The following is a 22,867-nucleotide window of genomic DNA, read 5'->3' on the forward strand; positions in this document are numbered from 1 at the left end:
CCAGATGAGTTGAACCTGTGCTGAAGTTGTCGCCATTCAGAAAGCATCTAATATGTTCCTGTCCCTGGCATGCCTCACCATCCAACAACCCTACCTATAATCCTCACTTTTTTATAGATACACACGTGGAAACTAAGGTGCAGAGAGTTTGATCATTTCCAAAGTATATAGTCTTTCACTCTCCCATTATACCTCTCAGGAGAAGTTCGCTTCTGAGTATGATGTCTTCCCGCTTTAAAAGGCTGTACGGACATGACATTTTAGACAAATGGGGTGTAAACAAAGGGTCAGAGCATAGAACTGAAGATGGGCATTTGCAGGAAATTGCCAGGATTTGGGTGTGACTAGGGTAGAGAGTGTACAATGGAGGGTGAAATGTCCTAGAGAGTCAAGGATGCCATATGAAGAAATGGGACTTTATCCTTGAGGTGATGCAAAGCCACTGATAAGTTTAAGTGGGATCTATTACATTACAGTCAGATTTGTGTTTGGGATACATTTCACTGATAGGTCAGTGGAAGATTAACTTGAGGTCAGCAGTACTGCAGGCAAGGAGACTAATTAGAGGATTACTACTGTAGGAGGCAAAACAATAAGGTCTTTAAACAAGGATATGCATAGGAGAAATTGAGAAGTGGGGACAGATTACAGACATATTTAGATGACAAAAAATGGAAGAATTTAGTGATGAACTTTTTGTGGCATAAAGAGATGAAGAGAGGAGTTTGTGATACCTTCTAGGATTCCATCATGGACACCAGGTGACTGTTTACAGGAGGAGTAGGGGGATAATGATCTCAGTTTTGGATAGATTACAACTGAGGTGCCTGTGGGGATTAAGACTCAACAAGAAGTTGGTACAAATCTGAGGCTCAGAGGACAAGTCAGAGAAATAAAGAGATTTGAGAATTATTAATCAAGAAGTAGTGGTTAAATCCATGATGTAGATGAGGTTACTGGGGGAATTATGAAAGGTGACAAGGTCCATGAGGCCAGTATGAAACTCCAGAACACATGTCAAGAACCATAAGGAAAAGGGATCAACAAAGGAGACAGAGAATGAACAGTGTATGGAAATAAACACGAGAGATAGTTCAGAAATGAAACGATAAAGTCCAGTAAGGTAAGGATCAGAAGGTCTCTTTGGGATGTGGCAACATGGGAGTCATTGTTGGGCATGATCAGGACAGCCCAAGTGCCCTGGATGAAGTACTAGGGAGTGGAGCGCACAAGCAGAAGCCAAATTGCAGAGGGTGAAAAGGATGATGAAAAGAAAACAGCGACAACCAATGGAGACAGCAATTACAAAAAGCTCTGCTGGAAGAGTGAAGTGATGAGGAAGAAAGTAATCATAGTGCTGGGTAGATACCAGTGGAAGACTTTATCTTTTAATGTAGAAAAGATTGGACATTGTTTATACACAGAGAAGAAGCTGGTAAAGGAGGAGATGTTAATAGCTTTAGGATAGAAAAGAAAAGAGATAAATAGGATTCAGATTTGGAGGAAGAAGATAGTGATGGGATGGGATGGTGGAATCCATGAATCGGGAGTTCAGGAAGAAGGTTTTATCTCAAGCCAGGAGGGAACTATCTAGTACTTCCTTTCAACTTTGACATCCACTCAACGTAGGGGACAATTGTTTCTCTCTGTGATTATGGCCAGAATTGACTTTGCCATTGACCTTGCCAACACTTTTTTTTTACTACTTTCCACTTAAAGGAGTCACCGTTATCTCCTGCCAAAATAAACACAGTAGTCTCCAAACTGACTTCTCTGATTCTGATGACCCCTCCCCTAACCATGGTCTACTCTTAAAATGAGTCAGAGTGATCCCGTTAAAATGCAAGCAAATCATGTTGCTGCTCTGCTCAAAAGCATACCATTCCATAGAACATAAGCCACAACCTACAGAGTGGCCTACAAGTGGTGGCCACTGTCTATTGTCCCCTCTCTGCCTTATCCTCCACCATTCTCCCATCCAACTGACCCCACCCAGCCACAGTGGCCCCCTTGCCATCCCACCAGCACACCAGCCATGATACTGCTCCTGGGCCTTTGAACCTGCTGTTCCCTCTGCCTGAAATTCCCTTCTCCCAAATATCTATCTCAATATCTCATCACCTTTTCATTTACACCAATGCCACCTTCTCAGTGAGACTTGCCCTGACCACTCTATCTTAAATTGCAACACCTTGAACATTCCCCATCCCCTTCCCCTGCTTTATGTCTCTCTTCAGCACTCCAGACAATCCAATAATATATATTTCATTTGTACTATTGTTGTTTCTGTCTCTCGCTCCACTAGAATGTCAGCTCCAGGGGAACAGAGGATTTCTCCACTTTTTTTACTGTTGTATCCACAGGTCATGGGACAGTGGCTGACAAGTAATGGCACTTGATAAATGCTTTTTGCATGAATGAATGAATGACACCCACCTCACATGGTGGCTATCACTGTACAGTGGAATAATATCTGTAAAAGGCTCTTTGAAAAGTGTACAGCACTTAAGTATTAGTTGTTTCATACAAAAGTCAGATTTCCTTTGGGGTTTTAATCCATTTGGTTCTAGCTAATTTAGTGGATTTAAAACAATTTTGTGCCTAACTTGTCAAAACAAATTTTGGTTTCCGATGGACTTTTAAAACGATTAAATTAGAATTCTAAGAAAACACAGAAGACTGTTATTAAGTGAATTTGGATATACTTTGGATGACAACTCTCCCACCCCATCTCATTACTACAGTGCAGAGGGGAGGGCCCTTCTAACAGACCTCAGACAGGTATTGGTTATAGTACCTGATGCCAGAATTATAATGAGTTCACTGTCTGCATTAATGAGAGATTAATCTGGGGGAATTAACTACCTCATATTTTTCTAAATTGTTTAAAACCCATGGATTTTTTAAAGAAAAATTATATTTACTATCTATCTGAGTGCCTACCAACATCTTAAACAGGCATTAATATCAAAGCAGCAATGCAAATGAAAATCTTTGTTTTTTGATCATTTCAAATCAAGTTATTACATACTAAAACTTGGATGCAGCTCCACATTAAAATTATATCTTTATTTGAAAAATAACATTTCCACATTAGAGAACATCTTAAACAGAGCACATCTATTTTGCAGAGGATTCCTATCACAAAATCCAAAGGGATTAGGGACTTGAGAAAAAATTACTGTTACACTCCTAACAATTATTTGATTATTCATGTTAACTGAATGCAGAAATATGACTGCATGAGGCATCGCTGAAGGAAATGAAATATTTTAAAGAATTATGATTTGCTTTGCATTTTAAAAAATTAATATCATACATACAAATTGTTTCTTATATGAGGCCAGAAAAGGAAAAATGTGCTAAGGAAGAATGTGATCTCTGATGGCAGGTGAATTCATGTGATGGCCATCCTTACACTTCCACGGAGTCATCCTTTATTCAGGATGATGGTCTGAATGCAACAGGTTTTCTCATTATGAACAGTAACATTGATGGGTCCATAAATCACAACATCTCACCATTTCCTCCAGGAAAGTGCTTTGTCTTATCTACAGAACTCTCTGCAATTTGTATTGTGTCAGGCTGTTAGCTTTCTCTATTGCTTTGTGAAACAGTTTATCAAACCCAACTTGTTTGGTGAGCTGGATGTCAGAAAAAACTGGATTGAACAAAAGCCTCTTGTCTGCAGGGGATAAAGTATGTCTACTCTAAGGCAAGCAGAGAGGAGATGGCTTGTTGGTGCTATTGCCTATATGGTTATGCAAAAACTTTTTAAACTCCACATACAATAGAAGCTTTAGTGTGTAAGATTTTAGTTCACTAAACATTGTTAAAGCCCATAAAAATCATAGTTTCCTGGGCTATTCCTGCTCATGTTGTAGGAATGCATTTATGTTGTCTACACTGGGCATCTAATAAACAGCTGTTGAATGAATGAATGAATGAACAAATGAGCTCAAGTCAGAATAATCTGTCAATAAACATTTATTAAGCCGCTGCTACGTGCAGCAGCTTGAGTCAGATGAGTTCTGTAGACATAAAGATTAAAATAGAATTTAAAAAATACTTCCCCCATTGAGCATCCTTGTCCTAGGACAATTATTTCTAACAATTTTCAGGGTGATTTACAGAGAGCTTATTGACAGAAGCTACTGTTCATGCATATGAACTTGCCTTACCATAGTAACGATGTCATGAATTGTATATTCAAATACACGAAGCTAATTCTGTTCTTCATGCCTGAATTCAGCGGGAGTAGGGGTGTGGGATAGGAAAAAGAAATAAACCAGACTGATTTCATTCTACAAACCTGGGGCATGATAATCAAGTGTGTTTGTTCAAATACTATGAAGAACGAACTCAAGGGTTATTTGCTATATTCATTGTGTTCTCAATATAATTGGGTTAAGAACTTTGGACTAAGACAGTTCAGAGTTTGTGGACAGACTGCCACCACCAAGGTATGTAACCTCGAGTAGTTTACTTTTCTTAGCCTCCGGTTGTTCATCTGTAAAATGTAGGAGTCACCAAAGGAATCCTAGAGTTTTTTTCTACTCTAGTATCCTTGATTTCTAAGAGATGGTATAGGAATATCTTGATTTCATTGCCAACTCTACCATGAACTAACTAGGTGACCTCGGTATGTCAGTAAAAGTCCCTATTTTTACCTTTGTTCAATGTAAATGCAATGCTAAATAATATCCAAATTGTCTTCCCACCCTAAGAATCTGTAAATTTTGTTGCTCAACTATAAAATCTCAACATTTATTTTTCAGCTTCACAAGTAAAATTATAAGAAACTGAGGCAATCTCAGCTTAACAAACTCAGTAACTATTTCTGTTATGTAAAGAAATGTGATCACAAAGAGGTCATAGACGGAGAAGGGAGATCATTATTACATCTTTTAAGCCCTGGACCGTACTGAAATCTAGATTCCAAGAAGTCAGTTATTCACTCTTTTAATAAATATTTATTGAGTGCTTAAGAACACAGTCAAGTAAAACCAGAACCATAGATGCTTTTGTAGATAGTTTCTCTTTTCATCATTTTATCCAGTTTTCTGCCTAGCTGGACATTCCTATGCCTTTGCTTCTTTCTCTCACCCATCAAAGCAAGTAGCTTCACTCCTCTTCTTTAAAACTTTCCACTGTCTTCAAGTGCTTGCCAGAAGAAATCTAAACTCCATCAGAAGGACCATTGCTTTTTAGGACATAATTTTCTTTTATTGAGCGGAAAATTGCATTAAATTAGAACTCGTCACCTAGACACACAACAGAAATCCTACAAAAACAGAAAGTTATTTAAGGTGAAAAGATGTTACATTTGTAAAAGATTTGATCACATGTGCTTAAGGTAGTTGAAATAAAAGTGGCTTGCCTAGGAAATAATAATAGCTAATATTTATTGAAATTTTAATAAGTATATAGGATTATTTCTAAACACTTTGCAAATAGTGTCTTATTTAAACTTAATGAGATCTCTATGAAGGCCAGGCGTGGTGGCTCACACCTGTAATCCTAGCACTTTGGGAGGCCAAGGCAGGCAGATCACCTGAGGTCAAGAGTTCGAGACCAGTCTGGCCAACGTGGCGAAACCCTGTCTCTACTAAACATACAAAAATTCGCTGGGTGTGGTGGCAGGTGCCTGTAATCCCAGCTACTCAGGAGGCTGAGGCAGGAGAATGGCTTGAACCCAGGAGGTGGAGGTTGCAGTGACCTGAGATCGTGCCATCGCACTCCAGCCTGGGGGACAAGAGCAGCACTTTGTCTCAAAAAAAAAAAAAAAAAAATCTCTATGAAGTACATACTGATATTGCTACCATTTTGTAGATGAGAAAACTGAGCCACACAAAGGTAAAACAACTTGCTTGAGGTCATGCACTTAATCTTTGGTGAAGCTGAGATTCAAATTCAGGCAGTCTAACTCTACTATGCTATTACCAAAACCTCTGTGCATAGATTGTCCAGACTGGGAAGCTGCTGTAACTTCTAAAAGAACCGCCGAGGCACATTTAGAAGAACAGGATGTCCTCTATACCACATTAGTGTAAACCTTGAGAGCATAATTCCCACATGTCAAGCTTTAAGCTAGAAAAACTCCATTTGAGAAGAATAGTAATTATCATATACCCATGTTATCTTTTTTCTTTTTGATTAAAAAATAGCAAACATCATTTGTTTTGAGTCATTATTCACGGTGAGTACTGCTTGCTAAGGTAAAGGCATTTACTCTGATTGTAAAAACAGGGTAACTAGAGACTTGCTTAATGAAGCTCATTATAAAATATGCAAAATCTCCTTTTTTTTCCTCCTCTGAAAACAAGTTTAACACACCATCGATCAATTCACATCTCCAGAGGGCACTATATAGTTCAAGAAGTCTGTGAAAAAGTACTGTTGAGAGCAAAACAACTTTGCAAGTTGAAATAGGCTGCCAATTCTTGATAACTCTATAATGGAGCTTCCCAACAACAGAACTAAGTTTATGGTAATTAAACCCCTGGCTCCATATGCAAAAGAATTTCTTCCTGCAATCTATCAATACTGGATGGATATCCACTCTAGATGTCACAGTGTTACATGTTATTTAGATCCAATTTTGGTGCTTGGTTAGTTAACTGAAAACGGTGCTGGTAATTCCTGTGTTTAAAGATGAGTAGTTCCTCATAGCATATTTAAAAGGTGAGAGATGAGCGAAGATGCCACTGTCATTTTGAGAAATTGAGTGTACAGTCTACCTCATGAAATGTATGGCCTTCAGTAGTGTTAATTACTACACTGAAGCATTCAGGAAAAACAACCTGTAAGGAGGCCGTGAGCCCTGAGAGCCAGGAGAGAAATTTAGATGACCTCTGAGGAGGTCTGCCTGGGGAGGGCAATTCTGTACTCCTGTTACTATGACTTAGCTTCTTGACAGCCTATAAAAAGCAGTTCATAAAGTAAAAAGTAAATCAATGATAAGTTAAAACCCAATAAAGGTTAAAAGTTATAAAATAGAAATAGAAGAGATTTAAAACAGAAGATAAAAGGCTAGAGCCAATGAGCTAAAAGGTTACCATTTTATTTTGAAAAGACAAAAAAGGTTAAGATAAAAGGCTAAAGCCCATGAGATGCAACACTGAAAATAATAATGTAAATTTTATCAAGGGTCAAGCAAAGAAACCCTAAGGAATGAAAGCTAGGCACTCAGAACAGAAAACAATAAGGAAAAAATACAGACTTTTAAATGAAATGGCAGAAAGCCCAGAGATTAAGGAGACAAAGGAGAAACAGGAGAGGAAGGAAGGAAAAATGAGAGGGGAAGAATACCCAATAGAAGCAAACTAAGAAGACCTGTTAGACTTCAGAAGACATACCTGTTCATCATTACCCAGATCCTTGAATCCCACCCAGGACCCAGATAGAGTAGGGGCTCCCTACTTCATGCAACTTCATACAACTAGGAACATGTAGGACCACCCAGTCCCCTTCCAACACAGCCACAGAAACTTCCCAAGTCACCACTGACCCCAATCCATCAGCCAACTTTACTGGCTGTGGGCTAGCCTGGTTCTGAGAGTCAGAAAGACCTAAGTTCATGTCCCAGATTTACTCCTTCTTCACTGTGTGACTTTGGGTATGTTTTTCACCCTCTCTAATTCCCAATATCATTTTCTGAGTTGTAACAATGATGAAAGTTCTAATGATGACAGAGACATTAATAATAGCAACTCGTCTCTGTCTCATTGGTAGTATTTTTAGTACTTTACTTCTAGAGATGGTCTTTTCCAAACACTAAGCAAATTCCAGACAAGTCTCAATCTTCACATCCACCTGTGGGACCATTTCTTGTCCCAGTGTTAATCTCATCACCCAAGACTACAGCATTGCCAGCCAGAAACTCATAGAGAACATTTGTCACCAATGGCCTCTATGTAGGTTGCTCACTCCTGTGAATCTCAAACTCTAGTCCTCTACAGAAAGAGGGTAAGCAGTTGTGAAGAAAGCACAAACTAAAGGAGGCAGAGTTGATTCTTCTGGATCAAAGGAAGCTTGGACTGCTATCGAAGTCTTATGTAGGATATGGAAACACTGACTTAATGATACTCCCTTTTTACCATTTCAGACTCTACAACGTACGCACATTTTCTGTTCAATGCATTTGATACGGACCACAATGGAGCTGTGAGTTTCGAGGTAAGCCCTGGATTATTTTCATATCATTTGACTATTTAGAGTTTGGTCTTTTTAGGGGGAAAATGTGAGTTTGATGATGATTATTTTTGCTCAGGGGAAATAAAGCCCAAGGACACTCCCTTTCTCTCATGTAATTGCCAAAAATTATCTTTCAAAAGATGTACAAATTGCAAGCCACATTTAGTTTATTTTCTAATGCTTTATATCGGCTCATACAAGGAGAGTCCACTTCTTCAACTACATGTGAAAAGTCCTGGAAGGCAAATGAGTTAACTAACAGTTACTGACACCTCCTTATGGGCCAGTTGCTCCTTGGAAATAAAAAGATAATAAAGTCAAAAGTCCCATTATGGAAGTCTCAGTAAGTGGGGCACACAGGCACGAAATTAAATGTAGAAGAAGACTACATTCACCAGCCTGACAATTCTACGAGGAAATCTCTTTTTAAATTACAAACTTTAATCTGTAGGGAACGTATTTTTTTTTTTTTTTTTTTTGAGAGAGAGTCTCACTCTGTCATAAAGGCTGGAGTGCAGTGGCACAATCTCAGCTCACTGCAACCTCTGCCTCCCAGGTTCAAGTGATTCTCCTGCCTCAGCCTCCTGAGTAGCTGGGATTACAGGCCCGTGCCACCACGCCTGACTAGAAAGTATTTAATTTCCTTCATGAACTACTGTGTATAAGCATCTAGTAAAATAAAATGTCCTAGATATTTACATAGCTTATATATGTATTTCATATATATATATGTAATTCATATGATTCAAATGGTACATAGCAGATCATAAATTGTAGTATATTGATTTAAATATTAGGAGAATAAACCCAACATGAACTCTGATCAGCTGTGAAGGCTTTTATTTCTGTTAGGGAAAATATGTGAAAAATGTATACCTCATTTATTTGTTATATTCTGATTTGGTTGTGCTTGGTCTCAGAAGTAGCATTATACATATTTTGCTTTGTGATTCCAGTTTCTCTTTTCCATATATACATATATATTTGTTTATGGAATATGTGTGTGTGTGTGTGTGTATATATATATATACATGTATGTATATATATGTATATATACATGTATGTATATATATATGTATATATACATGTATGTATATATATATATAAATATATACACACACAATTTGGAAGATGCATTTATTTTTGGAAGTGAGGAAGGATGCATCTTAAATATGAGCAGAAATTTTGATGAGAGCTCTGATAAAGGGAAGCAGATGATGAATGAGGCCAGCAAGGAAATGGTACCGGCGCAAAAGGGGCTGTAGCAGGGAGGCCTGCTCAGTGCAATTGATGCACTAGGTCTAAAGGACAGTCAGGAGCTCCTTAAGAGAATAAAGGCTTGGGATGGGATGGGAAGCAATGGAGAGTGGGGCAGAGGCTGGACAGAGTATATCAGGCCTGAGAACCAAGGGAAAACATGAGTACATCATCAAGAAGATAGAATACATAATTGGAGAGCTAAGAGCGAAGGCTGGGGGAGGAGATAGAGGCCAGAAGCTGACATGTCTCAGGCAGGAGATTGGACTATCTTATAGGACATGAGGAGCCTTTGTAGAATTTTTGGCAGGGATGTTAATTTATCAGAGCTACGTTCTTGGAAACACGGAGTGTAATTAGCAGCTAAGTATTCCAAGAGTCCAGGCAGGGGCTGATGAAAGCCTGAACTCCAGTAAAGGTATTGGAGGTGAAGCATGAAACAAATTCAAAAGAAATTAAAACAAAATTGGTAGGATTGTATTCCAACAGAACTGTCATGTTTAAAAGAAAAGTTCATATGGGCGTAGGCAGCTATCTGGGTGAAATGGCTTTGTGGAGTCAAGATGAAAAAAATAGGGTGCAGCTTTCTGCAATGTCATCCAGCCAGTCGCCACAGGGGCAGGATGAACAGGGGCAGGCAAGAGCCTCCTCACACATACTCCACGCTCATGCAGACTGGGTGCCACAATTGTGAAGATTCTGGGCCAGGAATCCCAAAACGTCATCTCCCATAACTTAAGTGAGAAATATCACCGAGAAGAGAAAAATAAAAGCTGAGAGTGGAGAAGGAATGAATTAAGGTGAGGGAATGAACTAAGTTAAAACGGGGCAGGCAGGTTTATCCTGGGTGTAGAAGCAGCAGTTAGTGCAGGGAGAAGAGATGGTTGGGGGAAGAGTGTCCTGGGTACCGGTCTCCACAATGTTTCTCTTGCTAATGGCAGCTTAGGTCACTCCATGATAGTAACTTTGGTCATTTCATGATAATATCGTATTTGTGTTTGCTTCACTTTAGAAACAAGTTTAATTCCAGCACAGTCTTAATTTATCTGTATATAGAAGCCAAAGGTTTTACCTAATATAGTTCACCTAATACAAACTTTTATAGCTGGCTTCCAGAGGATGAGTAAGGCAAAAACTGTTAGTGATTCCATTACTTGAAATTACTTATGTATCAGAAATATACCACCAATTTCCTAGGGTACATTATATATATATAAATTTATATGTAAATTTAGTCTGGTGTTAATGATATGGAACCATGCATAACATTGCTTTTATAATATTTATGTAAAATACCAGTAATTGCAATGAACGTTGATTATAATTTGGGAAATTAGTTGTAATGATTATATATGATATGCATGTTGGTAAAATGTCTTTCCTTTTAAAGGAAAACTAATGGCTAAATTAATAAAGTTTGAATGAAAATCAAATTTAAAACTAGGCTGTTGCAGTTACTTTTCTAAATTGATTAGCTACCTGGGAAATCTCTAGAAAACAGAAATGGTTAGGGAATGAACACATTTTGAATAATAGCAATAGCATACTGAGAGGTACAGTAGAGAGACCATCTGATTCTACAATAAAGGGTAATGGGAGTTTTCCACTTAATTTTCTTAAACCTGAAAGGCAGAATAAATATTATAGGAGGGGCCCTGGATTTCGTATGATGGGATCTAATCTCCATTTTGCCACCCAGTGGCTCTGAGACCCAAGCTGAGTACTCAACCCTCTTGACCTTAGTGTTCATACCACTAAAACATCAGCAACCAAAGCTACTTAATAAGATAGTGTAAAAATGAAAAAGTCATAGTCAGTAAAGGGCTTGGCTCTGTGTCTGACACCAAATATGTGCTCGGTAGTTATTAGATGTTAACTATAGCAGTTATCAGTTGGGGGATTTTTCTTTTTTTTTTTTTTAATTATACTTTAAGTTCTGGGATACATGTGCAGAGTGTGCACTTTTGTTACATAGGTATACACGTGCCATGGTGGTTTGCTGCACCCATCAACCCATCACCTACATTAGGTATTTCTGCTAATATTATCCCTCCCCTAACCCCCCACCCTCCGACATGTTCCCCTCCCTATGTCCATGTGTTCTCATTGTTCAACTCCCAGCTATGAGTGAGAACGTGCAATGTTTCGTTTACTGTTCTTGTGATAGTTTGCTGAGAATGACGGTTTCTAGCTTCCTTCCCCACAAAGGACATGAACTCATCCTTTTTTATGGCTGCATAGTATTCCATGGTGTATATGTGCCACATTTTCTTTATCCAGTCTATTATTGATGGACATTTGGGTTGGTTCCAAGTCTGCTATTGTAAATAGTGCTGCAATACGCATACATGTGCATGTGTCTTTACAGTAGAATGATTTATAATCCTTTGGGTATATACCCAGTAATGGGATGGCTGGGTCAAATGGTATTTCTAGTTCTAGATCCTTGAGGAATCGCCACACTGTCTTCCACAATAGTTGAACTAATTTACACTAGTTGGGAGAATTTTTCTAACAAAGCCAATTAATAATGACATTGGTCATCTCATTACCCAGTAAGGCAACTACATGCAAATGCGTCATTCTAAGCCATAGCAGTCTTTGATTGGCAGGGAGTCAGGGGAGTCAGGAGGATTAATGTCCCCAGCATAGTGGCCAGCACTGAGACACTCATTAAAGGTTTGGCAGATGAACAGAATCCACAACTGAACAAGTCTAGGCTGTTATAAAGTCAAATATCTATGCCTTTCTCCTTCTTTTGCCTTGATAATAAGAGAACGGAAACCAGAATTCAGTACAGACCTCCCCACCCCTTTATCATTTTTTGTACTTTAGGGAACAGATATAACCTCCTTTCACATTTACAAGTAAAATAATTGTGCAAAGTACTCTTTGAGAGTTAAGTTTGCCACTTCCTACTTGAGACTTCAATTACAACTCAGAAAAGCATGGAGCAAAAATCTTATAAGCCACATTAAGTTTCTCATTTTTCTTTTGCATGGAAAGATATCATTCCTGTTTTGAGTAACTCTTTACTGATATCATCCCACAGGATAAAAAGAGAGAGGTGTTCTAAGTCCATAGCTATCTTTTAATGTAAATTGTTTTAGGATATACAGTATTCAAGATGTGAATTAGACGTCACCATGTGAATCAAGATACTTTTGTTCACAAATACTAGAAAAGGATACACTAAGTGACAAAAAAAAAAAATGATAATTTCATTGGTTCACAGCAACAAAAAGGCCAGAGATGGGGCTGGCTACAACCTAAGGGTGGGACCCTGTATGGCTGCAAGAAGAGGCCACAGCTCCTTGGCTCCATGATTCATTGCTCCTGTTGAGCAAGGAAAGAAGCACGTCTGTCTTACTATTCCTAGCAAGAGTCTGAGTCTGGGGAGTCATTCCTAGACTTGGACTAGGTTCAGTCAAATGGCAACCACAAATCCAGTTGTCTGGCCAAAGGGATAAAATGTGCTTCCTGACTTTGCCCAGGTCATGGCTCTATCACTAGACTCAGAGATGGAGTGAACTTCCACAGAACATCATGGAGCACCAAATGGAAATTTGGGACCTATTAGGAAGGCAAACAACACAAGTCCACACTTGACTTAAAAGCGCTATCTTTATTTTTATTATTATTACACTTTAAGCTCTAGGGTACATGTGCACAATGTGCAGCATTGTTACAAATGTATACATGTGCCATGTTGGTGTGCTGCACCCATTAACACGTCATTTACATTATTTATTTCTCCTAATGCTATCCCTCCCCCCCTCCCCCTGACCCCTCATCAGGCCCCTGTGTTTGATGTTCCCCATCCTATGTCCAAATGTTCTCATTGTTCAATTCCAACCAATGAGTGAGAACATGCGGTGTTTGGTTTTCTGTCCTTGTGATTGATAGTTTGCTCAGAATGATGGTTTCCAGCTTCATCCATTTCCCTACAAAGGACACGAACTCATCCTTTTTTCTGGTTGCATAGTATTCCATGGTGTATATGTGCCACATTTTCTTAATCCAGTCTATCATTGATGGACATTTGGGTTGGTTCCAAGTCTTTGCTATTGTGAATAGTGCTGCAATAAACGTACATGTGCATGTGTCTTTATAGCAGCATGATTTATAATCCTTTGGGTGTATACCCAGTAATGGGATTGCTGGGTCAAATGGTATTTCTACTTCTAGCTGCTTGAGGAATCACCACTGTCTTCCATAATGGTTGAACTAGTTTACAGTCCTAACAACAGTGTAAAAGTGTTCCTATTTCTCCACATCCTCTCCAGCATCTGTTGTTTCCTGACTTTTTAATGATTGTCATTCTAACTGGTGTGAGATGGTATCTCATTGTGGTTTTGATTTGCATTTCTCTGATGGCCAGTGATGATGACCATTTTTTCACGTGTCTGGTGGCTGCATAAATGTCTTCTTTTGAGAAGAGTCTGTTCATATCCTTCGCCCACTTTTTGGAGGGCTTGTTTTTTTTTCTTGTAAATTTAAGTTCTTTGTAGATTCTGGATATTAGCCTTTTGTGGGATGGGTAGATTGCAAAAATTTTCTCCCATTCTGTAGGTTGCCTGTTCACTCTAATGGTAGTTTCTTTTGCTGTGCAGAAGTTCTTTAGTTTAATTAGATCCCATTTGTCAATTCTGGGTTTTGTTGCCATTGCTTTTGGTGCTTTAGGCATGAAGTCCTTGCCCATGCCTATGTCCTGAATGGTATTGCCTAGGTTTTCTTCTAGGGTTTTTATGCTTTTAGGTCTAGTGTTTAAGTATTTAATCCATCTTGAATTAATTTTTGTATAAGGTGTAAGGAAGGGATCCAGTCTCAGCTTTCTACATATGGCTAGCCAGTTTTCCCAGCACCATTTATTAAATAGGGAATCCTTTCCCCATTTATTGTTTTTGTCAGGTCTGTCAAAGATCAGATGGTTGTAGACGTGTGATATTATTTCCGAGGGCTCTGTTCTGTTCCATTGGTCAATATCTCTGTTTTGGTACCAGTACCATGCTGTCCTGGTTACTGTAGCCTTGTAGTATACTTTGGAGTCAGGCAGCGTGATGCTTCCAGCTTTGTTCTTTTGGCTTAGGATCGACTTGGCAATGTGGGCTCTGTTTTGATTCCATATGAACTTTAAAGTAGTTTTTTCCAATTTTGTGAAGAAAGTCATTGGTAGCTTGATGGGGATGCCACTGAATCTATAAATTACCTTGGGCAGTATGGCCATGTTCACGATATGGATTCTTCCTATCCATGAGCATGGAATGTTCTTCCATTTGTTTGTGTCCTCTTTTATTTCATTGAGCAGCGGTTTGTAGTTCTCCTTGAAGAGGTCCTTCACATCCCTTATAAGTTGGATTCCTAGGTATTTTATTATCTTTGAAGCGATTGTGAATGGGGGTTCACTCATGATTTGGCTATTATTGGTGTATAGGAAGGCCTGTGATTTTTGCACGTTGATTTTTGTACCCTGAGACTTCGCTTAAGTTGCTTATCAGCTTAAGGAGATTTTGGGCTGAGACAATGGGGTTTTCTAAATATACAATCATGTCATCTGCAAACAGGGAAAATTTGACTTCCTCTTTCCCTAATTGAATACCCTTTATTTCTTTCTCCTGCCTGATTGCCCTGGCCAGAACTTCCAACATTATGTTTAAATAGGAGTGGTGAGAGAGGGCATCCCTGTCTTGTGCCAGTTTTCAAAGGGAATGCTTCCAGTTTTTGCCCATTCAGTATGATATTGGCTGTGGGTCTGCCATAAATAGCTCTTACGATTTTGAGATAGATTCCATCAATACCTAGTTTATTGAGAATTTTTAGCATGAAGGGCTGCTGAATATTGTCAAAGGCTTCTGCGTCTGTTGAGATAATCATGTGGTTTTTGTCTTTGGTTTTGTTTATATGATGGATTACATTTATTGATTTGTGTATGTTGAACCAGCCTTGCATCCCAGGGATGAAGCCAAAATGATAGTGGTGGATAAGCTTTTTGATGTGCTGCTGGATTCGGTTTGCCAATATTTTATTGAGGATTTTTGCATCAGTGTTCATCAGGGATACTGGTCTAAAACTCTTTTTTGTTGTATCTCTGCCAGGCTTTGGTATCAGGATGATGCTGGCCTCATAAAATGAGTTAGGGAGGATTTCCTCTTTTTCTATTGATTGGAATAGTTTCAGAAGAAATGGTACCAGCTCCTCTTTGTAGCTCTGGTAGAATTCAGCTGTGAATCCATCTGGTCCTGGACTTTTCTTTGGTTGGTAGGTTATTAATTATTGCCTCAATTTCAGAGCCTGTTATTGGTCTATTCAGGGATTCAACTTCTTCCTGGTTTAGTCTTGGGAGGGTGTATGTATGTGTCCAGGAATTTATCCATTCTTCTAGATTTTCTAGTTTATTTGCATAGAGGTGTTTATAGCATTCTCTGATGGTAATTTGTATTTCTGTGGGATCAGTGGTGATATCCCCTTTATCATTTTTTATTGCATCTATTTGATTCTTCTCTCTTCTTTATTAGCCTTGCTAGCAGTCTATCAATTTTGTTGATCTTTTCAAAAAACCAGCTCCTGGATTCATTGATTTTTTGAAGGGTTTTTTGTGTCTCTGTCTCCTTCAGTTCTGCTCTCATCTTGGTTATTTCTTGCCTTCTGCTAGCTTTTGAATGTGTTTGCTCTTGCTTCTCTAGTTCTTTTAATTGTGATGTTAGGGTGTTGATTTTAGATCTTTCCTGCTTTCTCTTGTGGGCTTTGAGTACTATAAATTTCCCTCTACATACTGCTTTAAATGTGTCCCAGAGATTCTGGTATGTTGTGTATTTGTTCTCATTGGTTTCAAAGAACATCTTTATTTCTGCCTTTATTTCATTATCTACCCAGTAGTCATTCAGGAGCAGGTTGTTCAGTTTCCAAGTAGTTGTGCAGTTTTGCGTGAGTTTCAATCTTGAGTTCTAATTTGATTGCATTGTGGTCTGAGAGACAGTTTGTTATAATTTCTGTTCTTTTACATTTACTGAGGTGTGCTTTACTTCCAACTATGGTCAATTTCGGAATAAGTGCAATATGGTGCTGAGAAGAATGTGTATTCTGTTGATTTGGGGTGGAGAGTTACGTAGATGTCTACTAGGTCTGCTTGGTACAGAGCTGAGTTCAAGTCCTGGATATCCTTGTTAACTTTCTGTCTCATTGATCTGTGTAATGATGACAGTGGGGTGTTAAAGTCTCCCATTATTATTGTGTGGGGGTCTAAGTCTCTTTGTAGGTCTCTAAGGACTTGCTTTATGAATCTGGGTGCTCCTGTATTGAGTGCATATATATTTAGGTTAGCTCTTCTTGTTGAATTGATCCCTTTACCATTATGTAATAGCCTTCTTTGTCTCTTTTGATCTTTGTTGGCTTAATGTCTGTTTTATCAGAGACTAGGATTGCAACCCCTACTTTTGTTTTCCATTTGCTTGGTAGATCTTCCTCTATCCCTTTATTTTGAGCCTATGTGTCTCTGCAGGTGAGATGGGTCTCCTGAATACAGCACACTGATGGGTCTTGACTATCCAATTTGCCAGTTTGTGTCTTTTAATTGGAGTATTTAGCCCATTTACATTTGAGGTTAATATTGTTATGTGTGAATTTGATCCTGTCATTATGATGTTAGCTGGTTATTTTGCTCATTAGTTGATGCAGTTTCTTCCTAGCCTCGATGGTCTTTACAATTTGGCATGTTTTTGCAGTTGCTGGTATCAGTTGTTCCTTTCCATGTTTAGTGCTTCTTCAGGAGCTCCTGTAAAGCAGGCCTGGTGGTGACAAAATCTCTCAGCATTTGCTTGTCTGTAAAGGATTTTATTTCTCCTTCACTTATGAAGTTTAGTTTGGCTAGTTATGAAATTCTGTGTTGAAAATTCTATAACAATGTTGAATATTGGCCTCCACTCTCTTCTGGCTTGTAGAGTTTCTGCTGAGAGTTCCGCTGTTAGTCTGATGGGCTTCCCTTTGTGGGTAACCCGACCTCTCTGGCTGCCCTTAACTTTCTTTCCTTCATTTCAACTTTGGTGAATCTGACAATTTATGTGTCTTGGAATTGCTCTTCTCAAGGAGTATCTTGGTGGCATTCTCTGTATTTCCTGAATTTGAATGTTGGCCTGCCTTGCTAGCTTGCGGAAGTTCTCCTGGATAATATCCTGAAGGGTGTTTTCCAACTTGGTTCTATTCTCCCTGTCACTTTCAGGTACACCAATCAGACGTAGATTTGGCCTTTTCACATAGTCCCATACTTCTTGGAGGCTTTGTTTTTTTAATTCGTTTTTCTCTAAACTTCTCTTCTTGCTTCATTTCATTCACTTGATCTTCAATCACTGATACCCTTTCTTCCACTTGATCAAAATGGCTACTGAAGCTTGTGAATGCGTCAGATAGTTCTCGTGCCATGGTTTTCAGCTCCATCAGGTCATTTAAGGTCTTCTCTACGCTGTTTATTCTAGTCAGCCATTTGTCTAATCTTTTCTCAAGGTTTTTAGCTTCTTTGCAGTGGGTTCGAACATCCTCCTTTAGCTCGGAGAAGTTTGTTATTACTGATCTTTTGAAGCCTACTTCTGTGAACTCGTCAAAGTCATTCTCCATCCAGCTTTGTTCCATTGCCGGCGAGGAGGTGCGTTCCTTTGGAGGTGAAGAAGTGCTCTGATTTTTACAATTTTCAGCTTTTCTGCTCTGGTTTCTCCCCATCTTTGTGGTTTTATCTACCTTTGGTCTTCAATGATGGTGACCTAAAGATGGGGTTTTGGTGTGGATGTCCTTTTTGTTGATGTTGATGCTATTCCCTTCTGTTTGTCAGTTTTCCTTCTAATAGGACCCTCAGCTGCAGGTCTGTTGGAGTTTGCTGGAGGTCCACTCCAGACCCTGTTTGCCTGGGGATCACCAGCAGAGGCTGCAGAACAGCAAATGTTGCTGCCTGATCCTTCCTCTGGAAGCTTCATCTCAGAGGGGCACCTGGCTGTATAAGGTGTCAGTCAGCCCCTACTAGGAGCTGTTTCCCAGTTATGCTACTCAAGGGTCAGGGACCCACTTGAGGAGGCAGTCTGTCTGTTCTCAAACTCCATGCTAGGAGAACCACTACTCTCTTCAAAGCTGTCAAGACAGGGATGTTGAAGTGTGCAGAAGTTTCTGCTGCCTTTTGTTCAGCTATGACCTGCCCCCAGAGGTGGAGTCTACAGAGGCAGGCAGGCGTCCTTGAGCTGCGGTGGGCTCCACCTAGTTTGAGCTTCCTGGCTGCTTTACCTGGTCAAGTCTCAGCAATGGTGGACGCCCCTCCTCTAGCCTCGCTGTTGCCTTGCAGTTCGATCTCGGACTTCTGTGCTAGCAGTGAGCAAGGCTCTGTGGGTGTGGGACCTGCTGAGCCAGGTGCGGTATATAATCTCCTGGTGTGCCATTTGCTAAGACTGTTGGAAAAGCACATTGGTGGGGGGGAGTATCCCGATTCTCCAGGTATCATCTGTCACGTCTTCCCTTGGCTAGGAAAGGGAATTCCCCAATCCCTTGCGCTTCCCGGGTGAGGTGATGCCCCACCCTGCTTGGGCTCACACTCTGTGGACTGTACCCACTGTCCAACAAGTCCCAGTGAGATGAACCTGGTACCTCAGTTGGAAATGCAGAAATCACCCGTCTTCTGCTTTGCTCATGCTGGGAGCTGTAGACTGAAGCTGTTCCTATGCAGCCATCTTGGGGGGATTCCCTAAAAGTGGTATCTTTAAATCTTTCATTGTTTCTCTGCTGTTTTGTGTGGTGGTGAGGTCAATGCCAGTTATGAGTGCTGTAGGCCAGTGGTTCTCAAAGTGTGATCCCTGGAAGCAGTACAGGCTTCCCCTTGGAACATGTCAGACATGTAAATTTTGGGGTCCCACTCCCTCCTAATGAATCACAATTCTTCGAGTAGGTCCCATAAATCTGTTGGCATGCTCCCCAGGTGATTGTGTTGCATATTATATTTTGAGAACCAATACTCTAAGCATGTTTTTGAAGACCCTGTAGCCAGCTCCCCTTACAATTAATGACATATTACTATGTTGTGAATTTTTAAAAAGTATGGTTTACATTGATAACAATCAACCTCATCTAGCCTTTCAAAACTGCTCAGCAATCTTCCTTGAATAAGGCTCTATGTTCTGCAATGTATATTTTATACCTTCTGAAAAAGCTAAGGATTTTTTTTGAGACAGAGTCTTGGTCTGTCATCCAGGCTGAAGCACATTGGTGCAATCATAGTTCACTGTAGCCTCGACCTTCTGGGCTCAAGTGATTCCCATCTCAGCCTCCCAGGTAGCTGGGACAACAGGTGTACACCACCATACCCAGTTAATGTGTTGTTCTTGCTGTTAATTTGGATCTGGCTATGTTGCTCAGGCTGCTCTCAAACTCATGGGCTCAAACAACCCTCCCAACTCCACCACCCAAAGTGCTGGGATTACAGGCATGAACCATGATCCCCAGCCAGCTGGTTGTGCAAGATGTACACTCACACCTCCAAGGGCTGTCATTACCTTTTAATTAAACTACATTCCATGTCATAAATAATTTTCTAAAATATGGCAGGGAAATAATTTGAGGGAGGTCTCCCTTTTTCTAATTTGCATGTCACCTTATTGCTTAGTATCAGAGCTTCTGCCTCTCTCCTCAAACCTCAGATTCTTATCTCTTCTACCAGGCTCCTCACTCTCAAACAGCTCACACTCACTAAAGCTATCAGACAGAAATGCAGTCATCTTCCCACCTGCAAAGCAGCTGCTGGCATCCACACCATGTCCTTCTGTCTCATGTATCAACTCCCTTCTCAGGTCGGCCCATCTGCCCGTGTTCTGGAGCCTCCCCTCCTTCTCAGGAGCACAGCCCATTTCTGACTCTTAACTCTTTTTAGATTCTTCTCTTCAGTATTCAGAGTGCTCCTCATTAAAAATTACTCTTCACTCCTACTCCACTGGACTGTTCCCTATCACTTGCTGGTGACCTCCATGTTGCTGGTCCAGTGAACATTTTTCCAACTTTGGCAGCAAAATGAAAAATCCTTTCCTAGGGGAATGCTCTGTTCTCCTGACTCACTTCTTTGGCAACTTCTTTTCAAGATGCTTTGCCAGCTTCTCCTCTCTTTGCCTGCCAAATATTGGAATTCCTTGTGGTTTTCTCTGGAATCTTGTTTTTCTCTCACTTGACATTCTACCCTGCATGCCAATGGGAAGCAGACTAAGTATGGTGATCCAGTTGCCACAGCACCATATATTGAGACTATTCTTTCCATAGCTATTGAATGGTCTTGGCACCATTATTGAAAATCAATTGGCCACAGACAGCTGGTTTATATCTAGACTCAATTCTATTCTACTGTTCTATACATCTGTCTTTATGCCAGTACCACACTGTTTTGATTAATGTAACTTTGTACTAAGTTTTGATATTGGGCAGTGTGAGTCCTCCAAGTTTGTTTTTCTTTCTTAAAATTGACTGGGCTATTCAGGGTCCCTTGCAATATGAATTTGACAATTATTTGTTTTTGTCTTTTTCATTTTTGCCAAAAAAGGTCAGTGGCCATTCTTGATAAATTTGCTTAAGTGGAATGGTTGTATAATTCTTTACCATGATAAAAGTAAGTATCACACTTAAAAGTGAATTGAAATATTCTCAAGTTCAAGAAAAAACTAAATATCTATTATCATTTTCACTATGTAACATTGTTCTATAGATATTAGGCCATATAATTAGAAAAAAGTAAACATATAAAAATTAGAAAAAAAAGGTAAAATTAATTCCATTTGCAGCTAATATTGCACACATGAAAACCCAGAAGAAAACCAATGTATGGTGTCAGCAAATTGACAGGGTACAAAATTATCATACAGAAATCAATGGCTTTCATACATACAACTAATTTAGAATACATGATAGAAAAAAATATTTACAACAGCAACAGAAATATTAAAATACCTAGAAATAACAATTAGAAAAAATGTCAAAGAACAATTTGGTTAAATAAACTACAATGCATTTACATATACAATGGAAACTCAAATTGTTTCCCTGATTTATGTTTAAGTGTAAAAAAAAGTATAGAAGTCTGTTAGCTAGTAAAACAAATATATCTTATACTTATTTATGCACAAAAATTCCTTGGAAGTAAATACAAACTATTTATGCCAGTAGTCTATGAGTAAAAGGAACAGGTGGCTGGGTCCAGGAAGGGAAGAAAGATTTTTCCCAGGCAGCTTACACAATTTTTAAATGTTGAACTATATGGATGTTACTTATTTAAAAAATAAAAAACATTTTGAGAAATTCAGACAGAAATACAGCTATAAAAGGAAGGAATGTGAGAAAGGGAGATATAATGCAAATTCACCCAGAAGACTTTTGGATTTCCCCTCTGCTTTCATTCCTACCTAAAAGTGGACTATAAACTGAATACAGCACATTGTAACGTTAACCCTGCTGTACACAACAACAACAAATCTGGCTGGGCGTGGTGGCTCACGCCTGTAATCCCAGCACTTTTGGAGGCCGAGGTGGGCAGATCACAAGGTCAGAAGTTCAAGACCAACCTGGCCAACATGGTGAAACCCCATCTCTACCAAAAATACAAAAATTAGGCATGGTTGCGGGTGCCTGTAGTCCCAGCTACTTGGGAGGCTGAGGCAGAAGAATCGCTTGAACCTAGGAGGTAGGAGATGGAAGTTGCAGTGAGCCAAGATCGTGCCACTGCACTCCAGCCTGGGCAACAGAGCAAGATTCCATCTCAAAAAAAAAAAAAAAAAAAAAAAAAACTAAATGAATTTAATCAAGTTAATCTGGCCAGTCTGCAATGCAATCAAACCAGCTTAACCAGGATACAAACTAAGGGCTCCATTTACTTAACAAAAACTTACATAGCCAATGTCCTTGCCAAGGACTGTTATAAGCAGCCTCTTTTTTAATCCTCATAAAATTGTGAAGAGGTAGATACTATTATTAGCTCCATTTTACAGATATGAAAACTGAGGCAAAGGGACGTTAAGTTGCCTGAAGACACAAAGCCATCCAGTAATACAGCTGGAGGGTGAATCCAGGCAGTCTGTCCTCTCCAGCTCCATGCTCTTACCCACTGTCCGTGTGTAAATTGTAACTGGATTTCTAATTAAAGACCACAATTGGTTTATCTTTTATGGACAGCCACATTTCTTATTAGCAAATGTTTTTTCATTGAAGTGTGTTATGTGTGCATTTGTATTTTTTTGAAAAAACTATTAGATTCTTTTAGTAAATCATGTGCACTTGCAGTGGAAAGCCAATACCACTTATACTCAAGCCTCTAGCTGTGTGGGTATCCATTGGTACAATTTCCAGTACGACCATTGATTTAACTCAGTTTCTACAGTTAAATCTAGAATATGAAAATGTTAAGACTAAGGAG

General features: G+C 39.4%; 1 protein-coding gene across 3 annotated transcripts in view; it reads left to right on the forward strand.

Annotated features, from left to right (window-relative positions):
* Positions 1–22,867, forward strand: part of KCNIP4 (potassium voltage-gated channel interacting protein 4) — a 549,793-nt gene that overhangs the window by 520,714 nt on the left and 6,212 nt on the right. For all 3 annotated transcript variants that reach the window (XM_032135708.2, XM_058430258.1, XM_058430257.1), the window contains exon 4: positions 8,108–8,178. In XM_032135708.2, the coding sequence (XP_031991599.1) occupies positions 8,108–8,178 (71 nt within the window). The remainder of the gene's footprint in view (positions 1–8,107; positions 8,179–22,867) is intronic.

The sequence above is a fragment of the Hylobates moloch genome, unplaced genomic scaffold (assembly GCF_009828535.3).
Source record: "Hylobates moloch isolate HMO894 unplaced genomic scaffold, HMol_V3 SCAFFOLD_17, whole genome shotgun sequence".
In the NCBI taxonomy this organism is placed as follows: Eukaryota; Metazoa; Chordata; class Mammalia; order Primates; family Hylobatidae; genus Hylobates; species Hylobates moloch.